The following is a 17,088-nucleotide window of genomic DNA, read 5'->3' as shown; positions in this document are numbered from 1 at the left end:
ATAGTTTACAAGTGTTGGGTTGTTGCTAAGGTTTTAGAATATTCTTTGAGCTTTTAATAAACAAATAACCATTATATAAATTTTACTGGCAACAGTATTTCACATTCTCAATTTTGCAGCCATGTGAAATTTATTTAAAGTGATATATTACTTATAGAATCCTTTAAGGTGTTATGAAAGTAACACAAAAACATAAAAAAAAACCTGACTATATAAAATGTTAAATTAAGGTATATTAAATAGGTAAAACGTTAGCTTAGTTAAATAAATTACCCAATGGATTTATGAAGATTTAAAGTTCCGTATTTTTGTTATTAATATTTTCTAAAGTTCTATTATAAATTGCGTTAAAATAGTTATTTTCTTTTAGGAGTTGTACAGAATGCAAAACTAGTCTTTCAAACTCTTTCACGTCGAAACTAAAATTCCAATATCGCTCGTTGGTCGTTTGTGTCACTTTATGCTTAGTCATAAGATCGTGGTTTTGCCAAGTCACGTGTTTTACCCCTCTGAGTCCTGCCAAGTCACGAAAGCATTTTGCCCCGCAGTCGTATCTGGTAAGAAAAGTTTTTGTATTTATTTTAGGCTAGCATAGTAGTTATAGGTATGTAGTATTACTTACAATTCAAATGCAACAGCCCAGTCAGGTAAGAATAAGAAATGAGTCAACCCCGCTCCATGCATACCAATAAATATATCGGTATTATGAGTTATTTCTAACTGTTCTTTAAACGGCATGTCTCGGTTGTACTCAACTACCTTTAACATAAGGTAGTGAATTTAGAAAGTCAGTTTACAACTTTAAGTGGTTTTTTAATTACAAATTACAAAAAAGTAAAAGTTATCGATTTTTGACAAGTTATATGTATATTTTTGCCGGCAGCGTAATGCGGTTGTAACAACACTTGACTTTACGTCGTGGGGACTTTGGTTTGATTCCCACTGGTTCTAGTTTTTTCAAGTAAGGCAATGTAAAAAATTATAAGTTCAAAACCTACCAACATATAAATTTTTAGGCAATGCGATTAATAATATCTTAAAAAAGACAACTTCAAAATGGTTTTGATTAGCAAATGTTACTCTATATTAAAGTCAGCCTTCCCATATTAGGGATAATTATATACAAAAAATACTGGTGTAAATGTATACCTTTAAGTCAATTGTAGGCACATTGTTGAGTACTTCAATTAACTGATCCTGGTTTAAAATTTGTCTGTACATCGGCCTATCTGCGTTCTCATAAGACTTACGAACCAACATAGTTACTCTTATACGTCCTACTATTGGACTTCTCTAAATAGAGAGATAAACTTGGTTGAAAGGTTGTTTGTTAGTATAGTGTACGTTAAACTTTTTTAAAATACTAAAAGGTGAAAAATAATATTTATATAAATTCTATAACATGGCCTTAAAAATTTTTAAAAACTATTCTTGGGGGAAATTTTTTTGTTGTCCATTTAAGTTATTTATAATATTTTTAACCTGAATTATTTTCATTCGATGCAAAAAAAATTGAGTAAAAGATTTTACCAATCCAGATCCCTTACATTCATCTCCCTGGACAAAACAAAATTTTATAAATTATTTTACACCAACAGTTGATAAAAATGCTAGGCATCACTACATGTGACTTTGAGTTCGATTCCCGCACCTTTCATGTTTATTAATTTATACAGGGCTTGAAAACAACATAGGTCTATAATATCTAAAACAGACTAAGGGAATTAAGGGCTAAGTTGGAGTAATAATGTTATTCTTTATTTATGCTGTAAAGCTAAAGGCAACTCGAGACTGGGTCGGGGTAACTGACGTTACTCTATGTTTAGGTCGCGCATTCGACCTACCCACATCGGGGATAAAGATATATACAAAATAAATTAAGCTTTAAATAAAATATAAAAAAAACTTTAGTATACCAACGGTGAATTATAAAACAACCCCAACAGCATGCGAGGTAGTAATGGAAACAAAACGATTTTTAAACAAACTCTTTTGCCGGCCCACTCGCGAACGTCCAACATTTCGTGTTGGGTAAAAACGTCCCAGGACGAGGGAAAATAACCGACATAACCCCGTCTGGACTGCAAAATAAAAAAAAATTAATAACAATTTTAAAAAATCATAAAAAAATCGTATAATTTTATGCCATCGCTTTAATTCTGTAGCTATTTTTGGAAATAATTATGTAGCAAAATGACAATGCTATATATCATTAAAATAAGGTCTTGTGTTTGATTCCAACTTCTTTCATTTTGTAAAACTCCACGCGACAAGTCTGAAACCAATAATTTTATTATTTATTTGGTCTAAACAGGGGCGCTATTACTAAAATGCCTAATAACTATTTAAATTGGGTAACACGCTGCACTGTTCGATTTTTTTTAATTAAGGATAAATTAAATTATATTTAAATTATTTTAAAATGTTTACCCAATCCCACTTCACCACGTAAAAGTCTTTACTAAATTCAATTGAGTCGTTTAACAGCAGTGTCATGTACAAGTTTAAGAGGCCGCAAAAATGATGATACATATTATCACCCTGATCCAGTTTCATAATCACGGTTGGCTTGCTTATAATCAGTTCACAGTCTGAATGGTTGTCAATTTCGTCTTTGTAAAAATTGATGTTCGAGAAGTTCCGTAATTCAGGAAACCTGTTTATTTATTTATTTTTTTTTTGAAGTACATTTTTTATTTTTAAAGCAAAATTTTTTTATGAAAAATTTGCCAAATTTTTTTACCATGATCTAAGATTTCCGTCCACCCCTGGCGTTTCTCTTTTTTCTATTTCACCCTCGTTTACTTCACATTTTCCGCCAATTTCCCCCTTCCAGAACACGTGATCAGGATGTTGTTGATATTTATTTTGTCTTTCGCGACGAAAATCCAGAAAAATGTTTCGGCCTTTGCAATATTGCATCCGTCTATTCAAAAAGTATTTTTAAGGATCAAATTTTTTAGTTTTATTTTTTTAAAGTTAATTTTTTTTATTAACCAGATTTTTTTTGTATTTACTTATCCCCGGTGTGGGAATATGTAAACTTTGCGTCCTAAACCTAAGAGTAATGTTACCCTACCAGTCTCGAGAATTTAAAAGTTTTAAAAATTATTTATTATAATTTCCCAATTTTGACCTATTGATATTTGGCGTGGGTGTTTTATTGCTTTACTCAAGGGTGTTACAGTATGGAAACAGTGGAAATCAAACCCAGGACTTTATGTGGTGAATTCAAATGTTCTAACCATCGCATCGCTGGTAATTTGTTTCCATTAGTTGGCAAGTTTAACATTTTTAAAATATAGCTGAAACAAATCTGGTTTAAAATGTTTTATGTTTAGGATACCGTATAGTAAAAGTATTTGCAACAATTCAAGCATAACATTAACATAACGAATTAAACTGAAATAGATTTAAAAATACTCACTCTGTACAAATAAAAGAGGAATGATTTTTACTTTTACATATGTCCCCCATCTGATCATTTTTTGCTCTAATATAACCAGAGTCACCCTTTAAAAAACGCAAACTTGATTTGTATTTAAAAGTACGTGAAAATCTGATATAAATATGTCAATTATTTCTTGATGTTGGTTTTTAGATTTTTCAGAAAATTTTTTTTTTACTTGGGTCCAGTATTTCCATTTTTCTTGTTTCCCACAAAATTGCGGCCAGTCGGGTTCGAACTTACGACCCTCACAATCATCTTCGTAACCATAACACCCAGGCCCGTTCTAAACAAAGCGTTAAAGGGTAAAAATTTAAATTTGGACAAAAATAAGATTTTAGCAAGGAAAACATTCTTATTCAGATGAAAAAAGATTTTTTTAAAGAAGGGTATTGGCAATATTAAAACAATAAAGTATTATTAGTTTTATTATAATTCAATGCGCTACACTTCAAAAAAATATAAGTAATTCTAAGTAAATATTGAGTGGGTAAAAAAGCAGTTGGTTTTTTTTTATAAAAACACACGGTCTATCTATTAAGATTAAAAAGGATATTCATTTTCCGGTATTATCAGTAAAGAATCGACAGCTTTTATTTTAACTATATTTATAGAATTTTAAAGTTGAAATTAGGCCTTTTTATTCATAATACACATTACCTTGCACTTTGGTGTTTGGGCACATTTTTCTGGCAATTTCCGCTTTAAAAAAATATTTTTGTGAATTTCTGGTAAATCTAATGTTAACATGCCTTCAATTCCATTTTCCGTACAAATTAAACAGATCACAATAACAACTAAATTATCTACTAAAATCGACATATCTAGAAACAAATGCCACATTTTTATTACTTTATAATCTATTACCACTCATATAAAAACGTTAATAATTTATGCTTTTTGCCTAATGCTATTAAATAACCTATAAGCATTCCAATCTAGTAACCTTACTAGTAATATATTTTAAGTAAAACACATTGTTTAATTTAAGTTGGTATTACCCCTACTCAATTTACACTATTTGTAACAGCTCAGTTATCAACGCTTGATAGACCATGCGTTTAGTATGTAATACTATAGACAGTTATAACTGGATTGATGCTTTAATAGCTTCCTACTCGTATTCATAATATTATGAATTTAAATATAAATTGTTTTTATGTCTGTCTTTTTATAGAAATGTTTTGACCTTATAAAAAGCTGTTAATACCATTGTTATAAAATTATGGATTCAGTTGATTTACTATAATATCAATTTATTCTGAATTTGAAATAATACAGTTTAAATTGCATAAGTTAGACTTTATTTAAATAACATACAGTATACATAAAATATTTGCTTGAATAATCGCCTGTAATATACCTAGCAACAAAAACGATAAATAATAGCAACATAGTGAAAAAAATGCATATAAAATAAATTTGAAAACTTCTGGGTTTAAAAGAAAATTAAATAAATTAAAAAATGGAAAAATGCATAATAAAAAATTTTTCCGATAAAAAGGCAATATTGAATTTAAATTGTGTTGCATAACTTTAAAATTTTAAAACAAACCTTTGTAAAAATAACCCTCCCTCTTAATACAAGACAGTAACCCCTAAATAACTAAACCTAAAGGGAACATACTAAGAACCCAAAATTTTTACGCTAAGGGGTATAACAAATTTTTTTGTGGGGAAAGGTAAAGGGGGTTAAGGCTGGGGGTATTTAAATATTAATTCTAAAAAGGGTACCTGTGGGGTAAAATATACTAATATAAATTGTAAAAAAGGGGTAAATTTTAGCGGGTCATCGTATTAGGGTAACTCTCCATTAAGGAGGTTCTTAAAATTATAACTCTTCGTGATTTTTTCTTAAATGAGCGAACCTTTCATGCTCGAGTACCCAGGATTTAGCTTTTTTAACTAATCTCACAAACTCCTCAACATCAAACTTATAATTCCAAAATTTTGCGTGTTTTCCGTAATTTTCGTGCTCGTCCTTGTCAAACTCCTCGATTTTACTCCCGTCTTCCCAGGTCAAATAACGCAGCCCCCTGAGCCTCGGTAAATCACGATAACATCTAATATCTCCACAGTTGTACCTGAGAAGAATTTAAAAATAAGCAACTACCGTTTTTTTTATTTTTTACATTTATTTACCCTCGATGTGGAAAGGTTGACTTTACGACCTTAACATAGAGTAACATCAGTTTCCCCTCCCAGTCTCGGGTTGCCTTTGGCAGATTAGGATATTTTTAATTGTAGTTGCCCGATAGTTAAACTACTGATTAGGTGTTAGCTCAGCAGGAGTTTACACCGTTTAAATGACCTTACTCAAGGCCGGTACGGCATGGAAACAGTGGGAATCGAACCTAGGATCTTATGGTGATACAGTACAAGATTTAAGTAAATTTAAAAAAAAAATGCTATCTAGGTATTTAAATAAATAAAATTACTTACAATTCAAATGCAACAGCCCAGTCGGGTAAGAATAAGAAATGAGTTAACCCAGCTCCGTGCATACCGATAAATATATCGGTATTATGAGTTATTTCTAACTGTTCTTTAAACGGTACATCCCTATTGTACTTTACAAGCTACAATAAGAAAAATGTTGTGTTTTAGACTAAGCTTTTTACATTGGCATTCTAATATACCATGTCCAAAGCGGATATCTCATAATACCTTTACGTCCAAATCTGGTATTTCTGTTATTGCGCTAATCATATCATCCTGATTTAAAGCTCTTCGGTAAACCTTGTACCTTGGGTTTTCACCTCGGTCTAGGAAGGTTACTTGTATGCGCTCTAGTACGACGTCTAACGGTGGCACTAAATTTGACCCGGTCTGGTCGATTACACCCATTCGGTAAAGGAAATGTTCTTTGAATGCCTGGAAAAGGCTGCTACCACGACAATCTACTTCCTAAATTACAAATTTACAAAATATGCTTGCTAAAAATTATAAAAGTACGCACATATTACGGCAATACATGCCTAAAAATGCATAAAACCTGGTAGTTATATTACAATTAGGGTAAAAGAGTAAATTTTTATGCTGTACCACTGGTGTGTTGTAAAACAATCCGAAAATCATCCTCGGTAAAAAAGCGAAGGTCGCCTTGGGAAAGCAAAGTCTTTTTCCTGCGTAGTCGAACAATGATTTGTGGGGGTAGTCGGTGAATACATCCCACGATTCCCCGAACATTTCTCCGTACCGTGGAGACTGAAAAATTAAAAAAAAGTAAACAATTAGTGGTTTAGAAAAAGTCCCCCCTGAATACCTTTCCCCCCACATAAAAAAATAAAAAGTCCTTTAAAATTGTGTACCCAAAAAATTTACCCTTGGAAAAGTACTCTTTAAAAATGACCCCTTACCATAGGGGTATTTTACCCCTTACCATCGGGGGAAAAAGATCCCCCTAAAATACACTCAACAGATTTTTTTAAGGGATTTTTTTATTATTTTAAATTAAAAAACTGAAAATAATTTTGGCTTTTAAAATTACTTAAGTTTTTACTCACATAATCCCATCTTATGACTTGCACGTCTGTCCCAAACCAAGAATTATTCGCAAACTGCGTCAAATAAAGATTAAAAAAGTCGCAAAAATGATGGTACATATTCCCCCCAAAATCTAACTGTACAAACACGACTGGTTTGTCGAATATGACGTCACAATGCTCTGGTGACGTGACGTCATGCTCAAGATTGGTGTACATCGATAGATATTCGCCCCTAAATAGAATTTTGTTAAAAAAAAAATTTTTTAATTGCAAAAATTCCAAATAATGAAGTTTAAATATTGGAACTTTTACACAAAATTGTCGCTAATTCAACCTAAAAACCCAATTTTGTGTTCAATTACCATGAAGTTAGCTGTCGTTTCGTGCTGGTTAGTTCGTTTAAAAGCACTTGGTTTAGGTTACAATTTCCTCCTATCTCGCCTTTATGTAAGACCACTCTATCTCTCTCTACGATTCGTTCTTTAATTTTGCGTAGATCAACATATAAATTAGTCGAAGTACACATAGAACCATACCTAATAAAAATTTAAGTGAAATGTAAATTATAATGGTGTTAAATTGAAAATGAAAATGCTTAAAATATTTTGAAAATGTTGAATAAATTTAATCAATTTTACATATATGCTTTTTCAGTTTTTGAATTGTTTTCACCTACTACCGGCAGTGTGGTGTAGCCAAAACACTTGGCTTTACTTCGTGAGGTCTTAGGTTCGATCCCCACTGATCAGCTTAATTACCAGGAAGTTATAATCTATAATATCCCAAACTGCTAGGGGCAACTTAAGATTGGGTTGGGGTATCCGTTGTTACTCTAAGTTAAGGTCGTGGAGGCAACCTTCCCACATCGAGGATAAATAAATACGAAAAAATAAAAGACGATCATTTTTGGATCGTTTTAAGTTAAAGCAATCTGAGGTGTATAAATATACTTTACCAGTAAAGCGCTTAAATTAAAATTCGAATTTTCGTTTATAAAATAATTACTGCTATTAAAACCATTTAACAAATAACTAAATATGGAAACTAAATAACAAGGAAGTAAATACAAAATTGGTTTGGAATTTTTTTGTAAGTCGTTATCAGTAATTTAAATCACGAGTCAAGTTAATCCATTAATATACAGGATAAATATATAATGATGAAACTTTCCAAATCAATTGCTTGTTCAAAGATAATTATATTCGACACAAAAATAACTTAAAAAGCTAGTTTTAATAAGTACAGCATTAAATGCAAAATGTGTAGCTTTTAAAATTTTTTTGTGTAGCTTTAAAATTTTTTTTCAAATACGGAGATTACGTCATCAATTTTATTTCCGCGTGGGTAAATGACGTCACACCTAGAATCTGCCCACGTTTTACTTACTGTACGCAATTTAGTGTAGACTTTTCTTGTTGATCAGCTTTGCAAACTTTATTTTTTTCTAGCTCCGCTAACCTTTCTTTTAAATATCCGAAATCAGCCTGTTATAGTAAATAAAAATAGCGATTTTTAATTCAATCTTTTTTTAATTAAGTTAAGTTTTATTTTTTTTTAAATACAACGAAAAAATTTATCAAGGTTTTAAATAGTAAGTTTGGATCACTTGTACTAAACGGTTCTCAAAAAACCCTCGTACTTTGCGGTCCCAGCTAACTTTTTCTCGTACTTAACTTTTCTAAGATTTTCCGAGAACCGTTAAGTACAAGTGACCCAAAAATTTACTGATTTTTATTTTAAATTTTTTTTCACCTGTCTCCAATATCTGTTCTTTATTCTTTCGTTAGCACAATCCAGTGTTTCCATTTTATTCCCCCACCTCGATACCTCCTCGCACTCGGGTTCGAACCCCCAACATGCCCCTTCGTTATTTTCTATCACTTTCTATGAAAAAATTGTTTTTCGCAACATTATGGGATTTAAAAAAACATTTAAAGGATTATTAAAAAAAATAATTACACGTATATACAAATAATATAAAGCGTTTTTATTAGGGCTGGTTATTTTTATTTCAACCTGGGCATAAAAATTTTATTAATACGTTATTTTACTATAATTATACAAGCCGAAACACATAGTGTTTTTAATTATAAAGCGTTAATTTATTAGTTTTTAAACTGTAAACTGTAACACTTACCATAAATAAAGCCAACTAATTTACAGCACATAGCAAGAACAATTAATTTAAAATACCCGTTAAAAACAGTAAAATATATTAACAAGCATTTACCTTATACGGGCAGTTAATATCGTCTAAACAACGCTGTTTTACTTCAGGTTGATTGGCAAAAACTTGCGGTATATGACTATCTACTAAATTTAGACTTTTCCAGTCATAACTATATACCAAGCTTACATACGATATCAAAACATACAACTTCATTTTAGTACGGTACCTACTACTTTGATTTTTCTATAGGCTACTGACAAATAGGTTCTACTTGGCACCAAACCAATTATAATAATTAGAAGCCGTCTTACAGTACCAAGTAATGTCTAAATAGTAGGTATTTTACGCATATGTTTTAAGTCTTATTATACGAAAAGGCCGTAAAACACCACCGTGCGTTTCAATAACACGCGAGCCATAATGAGTCAACAGAGCATTAAATACGACAGGGTTGGAAATAGGAAACAGCAGAGCTCGAAAATGACTTAATTACATCCTGTTTTGCCTATTAATAAATCTCCCTTTTTCCTGATTGTAAAACCTAAGTTTATTCACAATGGCAAAAAGTTTAACTAAAAAATATGACAGTAGATAAAAGAGTTAAATAAAACACTTGAAAACACATTCAATTTAAGCTAAAACACTAGAGTACGAACTTGATTAAGGCAAATAAAAAAAGGATTGCTTGCAATATAGTGAAAGTTAGTAAGTTAAATGACAGTGATCCGTATATAGGTAACAAATAAAAGAACAATAACACCACCTAAAAAAATAAAGAGGCAATATCGAAAAAAAAAAGTTTTAAAATTAAAATCACACAGAATTTTAAGAAACAAAAATTAAATACAGTGATAAAATTAGTTAGAGTTCATTTTTTTTTATTTTATTTTGCTTCCAAAAATCATGAAATTTTTCATGTGCCAAAACTTTATTTCTTGCGCCCGAGATAAGCTCCCCAAATTTTTTTGGGTCAAACGACCAGTTCCAAAACTTGGGGTTATCACCATAGCGATAGTGGGTGCCCTGATCATGGGGGGTTGGTTTATAAACTTCATCTTCGGGCCAGGTGATATAATTGACCCCACGCAATCGGGCTAAATCGTAATAACAATTTTTGTCCAAACAGTTATACCTAAATAAAAATCAATTGTTAATTTACATTTATTCATCTTCCATGTGAAAAGGTTGACTTCACAACCTTAACATAGAGTAACCCCGATCCACTCTTAAGTTGCCTTTAGCAATTTGGGATATTATTAATAATATTTGCCTGATAATTAAACTGCTGATTGTTTGCTAGCTCCGCAGGAGTTTATACCGTTTATAACATCTTACTTAAGCGGGCTACAACATGACAGTAGTGGGGATCAAACCCAGGATTTTATATAGTAAAGCCAAGTGTTTTGGCCACTACACCATGCTGCCGAATAGTTAAAAACCAAGACAATCTTAAGTAAAAATTTGGTTTAAACAAATATTTTAAAAAAACATTTATTTCCATTTTTATCCCCTTTTTGTAATTTTATCTGATTACATTTTTATTACTTACAATTCAAATGCAACAGCCCAGTCAGGTAAGAATAAGAAATGAGTTAACCCAGCTCCATGCATACCAATAAATATATCGGTATTATGAGTTATTTCTAACTGTTCTTTAAAGCTTATAGTTTGCCAATCATACTCTACAACCTAAACAACAAAAGAAAATAAATTATTTATAAGCTTTGTGTTAGTGGTAGTTTAAATAATATAAATTCAATTTGTTTGATTAATTATTAAAGTAAAATACAACAAGAACAAACCATCCACCCTTTAATACAATATTGGTTGCAATTTTAAAACCTAATTTTAAACTATTAGCACCAATTTACATTTATGAATAAATTAGAATTACCTTAACAAAAAAATCCTGAAATCCATTTAGAATCTCAACCAGTTTATCTTGATTTTTAATTTGTCGGTAAACGTTTTCTTTCTGGGGGTTACCCCGTTGTAGTAATGTCACCCTAATAACGGGTTTGTTGTTTTTGATTAAAGGTCCATGTTGCTTGACCCCCATTCTGTGTAGAAAATGTTCGGAGAAGGCTTTAAATAGGTTTGAGCCAGAGCAGGGGGATGGCTGCAAAGTCAAAAATAAAAAAAAAAAAAATTTAATTAAAAAAAAATGTAAAATGAAATGACAAAATATGTATTTTGCTTTAAATCTTGTAAAAAAGAAAAAAAAAATTAATTGCATAAAAAAAACTCTGGTCAACACCCATAATCTACCAATTTACAAGGTATTTACCCCCCCCACAAAAATGATCCCCACTTATTGCTTTTAAAAGTTCTAATAAACCGTTAAGGGACTTTATTATTACATAAACTTACAATGTAAGAGTTATAGTATAGCCCCCCTCTCATCCTGGGTAAAAAGGGAAACAAAACATCCTTGATACAAACCCTTTTCCCCTTCCATTCAAGGAGAGGAAGTACAGGGTGGGATGTAAAAACATTCCATGAATCGGCAAATGGGTCCCAATAGTAAGTAGTTGCCTGTGTTAAAAAATGTAATATTATTAGTACAAATTTTTAGTTTTGGAATCATATTTTTTAAATTTTTTTTTCTGGGTGCAGCTACAAGGGGTTGCCCGAAAATGAGGGACGGAAATAAAAGAAAAGTAAAAAAAGAAGAGGCGGAATCTTAAATAATAAAAACGTGGAAATTGCATTGACTGTTTATTTAAGGATACTGTCATTTGATCAAATATCAAATACTGACAATGGGACACTTTTTATTAACCCCAGCTTACTCTAACCCTCTTTTGGGAAATAAAGTTCAATTTTTAAAATATTATTAACCTAAATACAAATAAACAGTCAACGCAATTTCCAGGTTTTATTTTGATAAGGTTCCGCCTCTCCTTTTTTGGTTTCCTATATTTTTCATTCCCTCAAATTCTGCGCCCGCCTTAGTAGTTAAGGTACTGAGCATCCTCATATGAGATCATAGGTTTAATCTCCACTGCATTCATGTCATTGCGCAGTTGAGTAAGGTATTACAAGAACTACATATGAGGTTGCAGGTTTAATCCCCACTGCTTTTATGTCATAGATTAATAAAGTTATTACATGAATTTCTTCTGCTAAGTCAAAAAATCTTTACAGCAACAAAGTTACTTTATGTTTGGACTGTAAATTTAACCTTATTACATCAAGGAAATGTATTTAAATTGAAAAGTTAAATAAAAAAATGTAAATTCTTACTGTGTCCCACATAACAATCTGTATATCTTTTCCAAACCACGAACCATTGTAATGTTGCGACAGATAAAGGTTAAAAAAATCACAAAAATGATGAAACATATTCCCGCCAAAGTCTAATTTCATAAACACAACTGTTTTGTTGATTGTGACATCACAGTGCTCTGATTGTTGCATTGGTTGAAACGAAAGTGATGTAAAGTTTTGCAATTCTGCATACCTAGGAATAAGAAACATAAAATTAACAAAAAAAACAAGGAAACAGTGGAAATCGAACCCATGACCATCCGTAGTAAAGCCAAAGATTCAAACCATTACACCATGCCATCAGTAGATTTTCAAAAAAAAATTTAAATTTTTAGCATTTATTACAGTTACCTAAAAACTAAGTTTTTTAAAAATAAATGTTTATTTTCTAATTACCAAGATTGCAATGAGCTTTTATGACCCCCATGATTTTTTAAAGTTTTTTCATCAAGGTCACAATAACCACCGATCTGACCCTTGTTGAAAACATCTTCTCGAAATTTGTCCTTATTATTAGGTTGATGTAAATTAGTTAAATCAAGATACAAATTCCCAGCATTGCAATACCGGAGGAATCTAAATTTAACTTGTGTGTATATAGTAGGTAATATAACATATTGTTTTAGAAAAAATTATTTGAGTCTTAGAAAAAAAAAATGAAGATTTTTAAGTAAAGTTTTACCTAGAGCATTTTAAATACGAATCATTTTTGTTCTTCGGTTTACAAAATACTGTTTCTTCTGTTTTCCTTTCTTCAATGTATCCAAAATCTGCCTGTAACAAAAAACATCTGAATTTACAAAATATTGTAAATTAAAACCCTACCATTAAGATATAAATAAAAATGTTATTACAGAAGCTTAATTTAATTTTATTGATTTATTGGCCTATATACAAACATTGTTATTAGGTGCTAAAGAACCTAATTTAATTTTGTTTGAACAACAAACATACGAAAATGTAATTTAAAATTAAATACCATCTTTTTAATTAAAATTTGATTTAATTCTAGTTTAAATTTTTGGAATTTAAAGTATAATAAAAGTATAGACAAAAATGTATGTAACTAATGTTATATATAGTAAATTGCTTAGATTTATAACAAAAAATATCTTACTAGCTTCCAAAAATCATTAAGTTGTTTTTCTGTTTTACAATTTTTAGTTTCACTTCCAAATTTATGTTGCAATAAACAATTTTTTTCATACCCCCAACAGCAAGTTACATTAACATTATCAGAATTTACTTTATAGTTAGGGTTGTTGTATTTAATACACGCTTCGTGATGGTTTGGAACATCGAAACAATATGTTTTACTTATTAATATTGCCAGAGCAAAATATAATATCATCTAATACAACAAAATTTAGAATTTATTGCATGATAGTTATGAATAGTGTAATTGATGATGATTTTTATAGGAAAAAACAAAAGCTATATTGCAGTTTTAACACACAACACAATGCTAAATAATTTGCATTACAATTGTTCACTAAAGAAAAATTGATATTTAAAAAAAAAATAATTGATTATAAAAACACACATTTTTTCCAGGAAAAAATATTACAAACAGAACTTATTGAACAATAACTTTAAAAATATACAGAAAACTACAAAAGAAATGTGAAATAAAAGCCCCTAAACCTTGAATTAAAATATTTACAAAAAATCAAAAAGACTTAAAGCGTACCGAATTCCAATATAATTAAATAAATAATTTGCTGGTTTAAGAAAATAATTATGCTTTAAAATACTTGAGGATGTGGTTAAAATATTTGATCGCAATATAAAATAAAAAGATCAATCTTATTTTATGCAATATAACTTATTTTGTATATTTATAGTTTTTAAAACAACCATTTAAGTCGAATCCACTGTTGTGAAACTTTTAAATTTTGCATAATTTCGTGAATCAATTTTGCAGATTCCTCGGCAGAATAATGTGGCAATACTTTGTCAATTGAATGCATATACCTATCCTTGTTAGCCTTTCCTTGGCTGTCCTCATCAAGGTATATAACGTAAGGCATAAACTCTGAATTCATAAGAAACTTGAGGTTAGTTGAAGTCGTGTCCTTTACGCATATTTTATCGGACTTCATAACATTTCGAATGGATTCAAACTTGGTACCATACAAGTTGTCTTTGTATTCTGCGTACTCAAAATACTTGTTTGACTTTATGTCAGATATGATTTTGGCTTTTTCTACAAACTGATATCCGTCCTTCTGTGATAACTGATTTGTAGTGTGGGTCACTGGTAGCTTGTAGTAATCGGAAAAAAGTTGAAAAAGTTTGATTTTAACTGCATGAGCTGCAGCCCCATCGTGTGACAATAATGTAACAACTTTTCGTGTAAATGGTGGCATAAACGTCATTTCTTCATACAGAGGAAAATCACTGCAATCAAAAGATGCGAACTCACTTAGCTTGTAAATTTTTCTTGTCGCTTTTGTTTTGGCCGATTTATGTTTTTCTAGGATTCTTTTTTCTTGAAATTGAAGACTTGGGATTAAACCTGCTCGACCGAAACCATTTCCATTCTTATCCACCCTCTGGGCTTGCCACCACAACACACCCGCCTGGCTTACAACTTTTAAAATTTCGTTTTTCGAAAATGCTAACCCAGCTTCTGAAGAAGGAATTTGCAAATCACTTTCCGGTTTAAAATCGAAATTACATTTCAAGAAAATCCCGCCTCCTTCACTGTTCTTTGTATAGCTAGGCACCACTTTAAATAAAATCCTGGTTGATGACGATTTCTTTAAACACTCATATGCAATATTTGGATCCCCTTTGATATGCTTACCATCTATCTCAAGGATAACATCGCCTACATTAAGTAATCCTTGTTTATGTATTAAACTTCCATGTAGAACTCTCATAACAACTAGTTTACCATCTTTAACACCAACTGTAATGCCTAAGTTTTCACCGGGCTTTTTGGATAAACCAACCAGTCGAATTGGATTTTTCCAATCGTAGTTGGCAAGTTCATTTATTGATTTTTTATGAGGATCGGGTCTGAGTTCTGCTATTGAGTCATGAGCAAAAAGTAGGCTTTGTACATGATGATTTTGTTTTAAAATACTGATAAGTTCCTGTACAGATGGATTTGTTGAATCTTCGTTGTCATGGTATATCTGCGTGACAATGTCGCATGCATTTTCTGTTACTGGGCGTCCGTTTTTATTTTCCAACATTTCTTGTGCTTTGGCAAGTGATTGAATAACAGGATTTTCCATTAGGACTTTTAAAAACATTGCATCTTTTTTTGGAAATTTTTCAACATCGTTAAGACCGTTTAAAACGGATGAAATAGCAATTTCAGAACCTTCTCGTTGTGGCATTTTTAGTTTATTTACATAGTTAAATAAGTTAATCAAAATTCTAAATCTAAAAAACAAAAAATACAAACATTTAATAGAAATCGTGGTATACATACGAACAACTTAAATTAATTAGAATTTATTCATTATTCCCCCTTGTATTAAAATTAGCAACAGGTTGTTCTAATAACATTTCATCTGAATGAGGTGGCTCTTCTTTAAAAATACCTCGAATTGAATTTTCAATATCATCATAAACAGAGGCAGATTTAGTCTTTGTAAGCAAATTAATACTGTACAGTGTTCTTAGTCTACGAAAGAACCTGGCAAGGTGACCAGTGTATCGATTAATTTCTGGTCCCAAAATTTCAAAACCGTTGTATTTGTCGAAAATGTGCGTTACAACTTCTTTGTCGTTTTCCTTTGACAATGTCAAATTAAGACAACTCTTAACTTCTTCTGAAATTTCGTATTGCCTTAACAAAACAGATCGCTCACTTTCTACTAGAATAAAATTCTCATAATGTGATATGTCAAATTTATTAGTAACTTGTGATTTAATCGATTTCGGCATAAGGCCAAAACAAGTCTCCAATTCATTTTTGTTATAACATCTTAAAAAAACGTCGTCATATTTTACATTATCGGAAAAATATGAATTTAATTTTGTGTCTTTCATTTCGTAGAGTCCCTTTAAATTATCCACCATTGGTTTACGTCTTTGCGTGACGTTTTCTTTTTCGGTTTCTGATAAATTTAAAAACCATGTACTCTCCTTAAAATTTCGTGTTTTTCCAAAATGCATGTGGTATATTGAATGTGTTTGCACCACCATACTATATGTTAACGGCACCGCTACAGTCCAGGCTAATATTCTTTTATGAAACGCTTTCATTTTTAACTACCAGCAGACTAGATAAGAGTTGCAGCTAAGCTTCTACTGAAAAATTAAAGAGAAGGGTCAAGTTTTGAAAAAAGACATTTAAAGAAGAGAATAACAGAAAAAATAGTAGACGGTAAACACTTTTGTTGAAATTTCAATATATTTTCAACTAATATTTATAAAGATTTGTTTTCTTATTAATTTATTTTTACCAAAAAATGTGTAATAGTAACTTTATAAAATTGTTTAGTTTAATTCAAATTTCTAGCTTTAAGTTATACAAAGCTGTAAATAAAATCAGGTTAGAAAGTAAATAAAAAACGTTTTGAAACGCAGTTTTTTATTTATTAAATAAATACAAACGTTATTGGTTTAAAAAAATTAAATTTAAAACAATATTGTGCAATACCAAGGAAAAGTTGTTAACTGACGAAACGTTTAAGTAAGATTTCTATTGTTTGTTTGTGACGTCAGAACCACTTCAATAATCGGTTCGCGGA

At 30.7% G+C, this 17,088-nt stretch overlaps 5 protein-coding genes across 5 annotated transcripts; all 5 read right to left on the bottom strand.

Moving 5' to 3' along the window:
• Window positions 1–19: 19 nt before the first annotated feature.
• Window positions 20–4,270, bottom strand: LOC145745898 (EGF domain-specific O-linked N-acetylglucosamine transferase-like). The gene is made up of 10 exons (XM_082564079.1): window positions 4,109–4,270; window positions 3,627–3,734; window positions 3,428–3,513; window positions 2,744–2,926; window positions 2,431–2,656; window positions 1,917–2,081; window positions 1,483–1,557; window positions 1,150–1,293; window positions 623–759; window positions 20–554 (listed from the first exon to the last, which is right to left on the bottom strand). Exons 1-10 carry the CDS (start codon window positions 4,268–4,270, stop codon window positions 293–295), a joined length of 1,548 nt encoding a protein of 515 aa, XP_082420205.1. The 3' UTR covers window positions 20–292.
• A 509-nt stretch (window positions 4,271–4,779) lies between these two features.
• LOC145746100 (EGF domain-specific O-linked N-acetylglucosamine transferase-like) lies at window positions 4,780–9,347 on the bottom strand. The gene is made up of 9 exons (XM_082564289.1): window positions 9,167–9,347; window positions 8,689–8,820; window positions 8,323–8,420; window positions 7,299–7,472; window positions 6,955–7,168; window positions 6,494–6,655; window positions 6,116–6,355; window positions 5,891–6,027; window positions 4,780–5,532 (listed from the first exon to the last, which is right to left on the bottom strand). The coding sequence occupies exons 1-9, from the start codon at window positions 9,317–9,319 to the stop codon at window positions 5,280–5,282; spliced, it is 1,563 nt and encodes a 520-aa protein (XP_082420415.1). The 5' UTR covers window positions 9,320–9,347; the 3' UTR covers window positions 4,780–5,279.
• A 287-nt stretch (window positions 9,348–9,634) lies between these two features.
• Window positions 9,635–13,942, bottom strand: LOC145744603 (EGF domain-specific O-linked N-acetylglucosamine transferase-like). The gene is made up of 8 exons (XM_082562495.1): window positions 13,494–13,942; window positions 13,059–13,150; window positions 12,773–12,952; window positions 12,353–12,569; window positions 11,477–11,641; window positions 11,001–11,225; window positions 10,656–10,795; window positions 9,635–10,238 (listed from the first exon to the last, which is right to left on the bottom strand). The coding sequence occupies exons 1-8, from the start codon at window positions 13,725–13,727 to the stop codon at window positions 9,968–9,970; spliced, it is 1,524 nt and encodes a 507-aa protein (XP_082418621.1). The 5' UTR covers window positions 13,728–13,942; the 3' UTR covers window positions 9,635–9,967.
• Window positions 13,943–14,000: 58 nt separating this feature from the next.
• LOC145744604 (protein PALS2-like) lies at window positions 14,001–15,768 on the bottom strand. The gene has a single exon (XM_082562496.1). It carries the CDS (start codon window positions 15,724–15,726, stop codon window positions 14,224–14,226), a length of 1,503 nt encoding a protein of 500 aa, XP_082418622.1. The 5' UTR covers window positions 15,727–15,768; the 3' UTR covers window positions 14,001–14,223.
• A 47-nt stretch (window positions 15,769–15,815) lies between these two features.
• On the bottom strand, window positions 15,816–16,633 carry LOC145744605 (uncharacterized). Its single transcript, XM_082562497.1, has one exon. The coding sequence runs from the start codon at window positions 16,598–16,600 to the stop codon at window positions 15,845–15,847; it is 756 nt and encodes a 251-aa protein (XP_082418623.1). The 5' UTR covers window positions 16,601–16,633; the 3' UTR covers window positions 15,816–15,844.
• Between the last annotated feature and the right edge of the window lie 455 nt (window positions 16,634–17,088).

This window comes from Corella eumyota, chromosome 3 (assembly GCF_963082875.1).
Source record: "Corella eumyota chromosome 3, kaCorEumy4.1, whole genome shotgun sequence".
NCBI classification, from domain to species: Eukaryota; Metazoa; Chordata; class Ascidiacea; order Phlebobranchia; family Corellidae; genus Corella; species Corella eumyota.
Note: the sequence above shows the minus strand (reverse complement) of the source record. Positions and strands in the feature narration are given on the sequence as shown.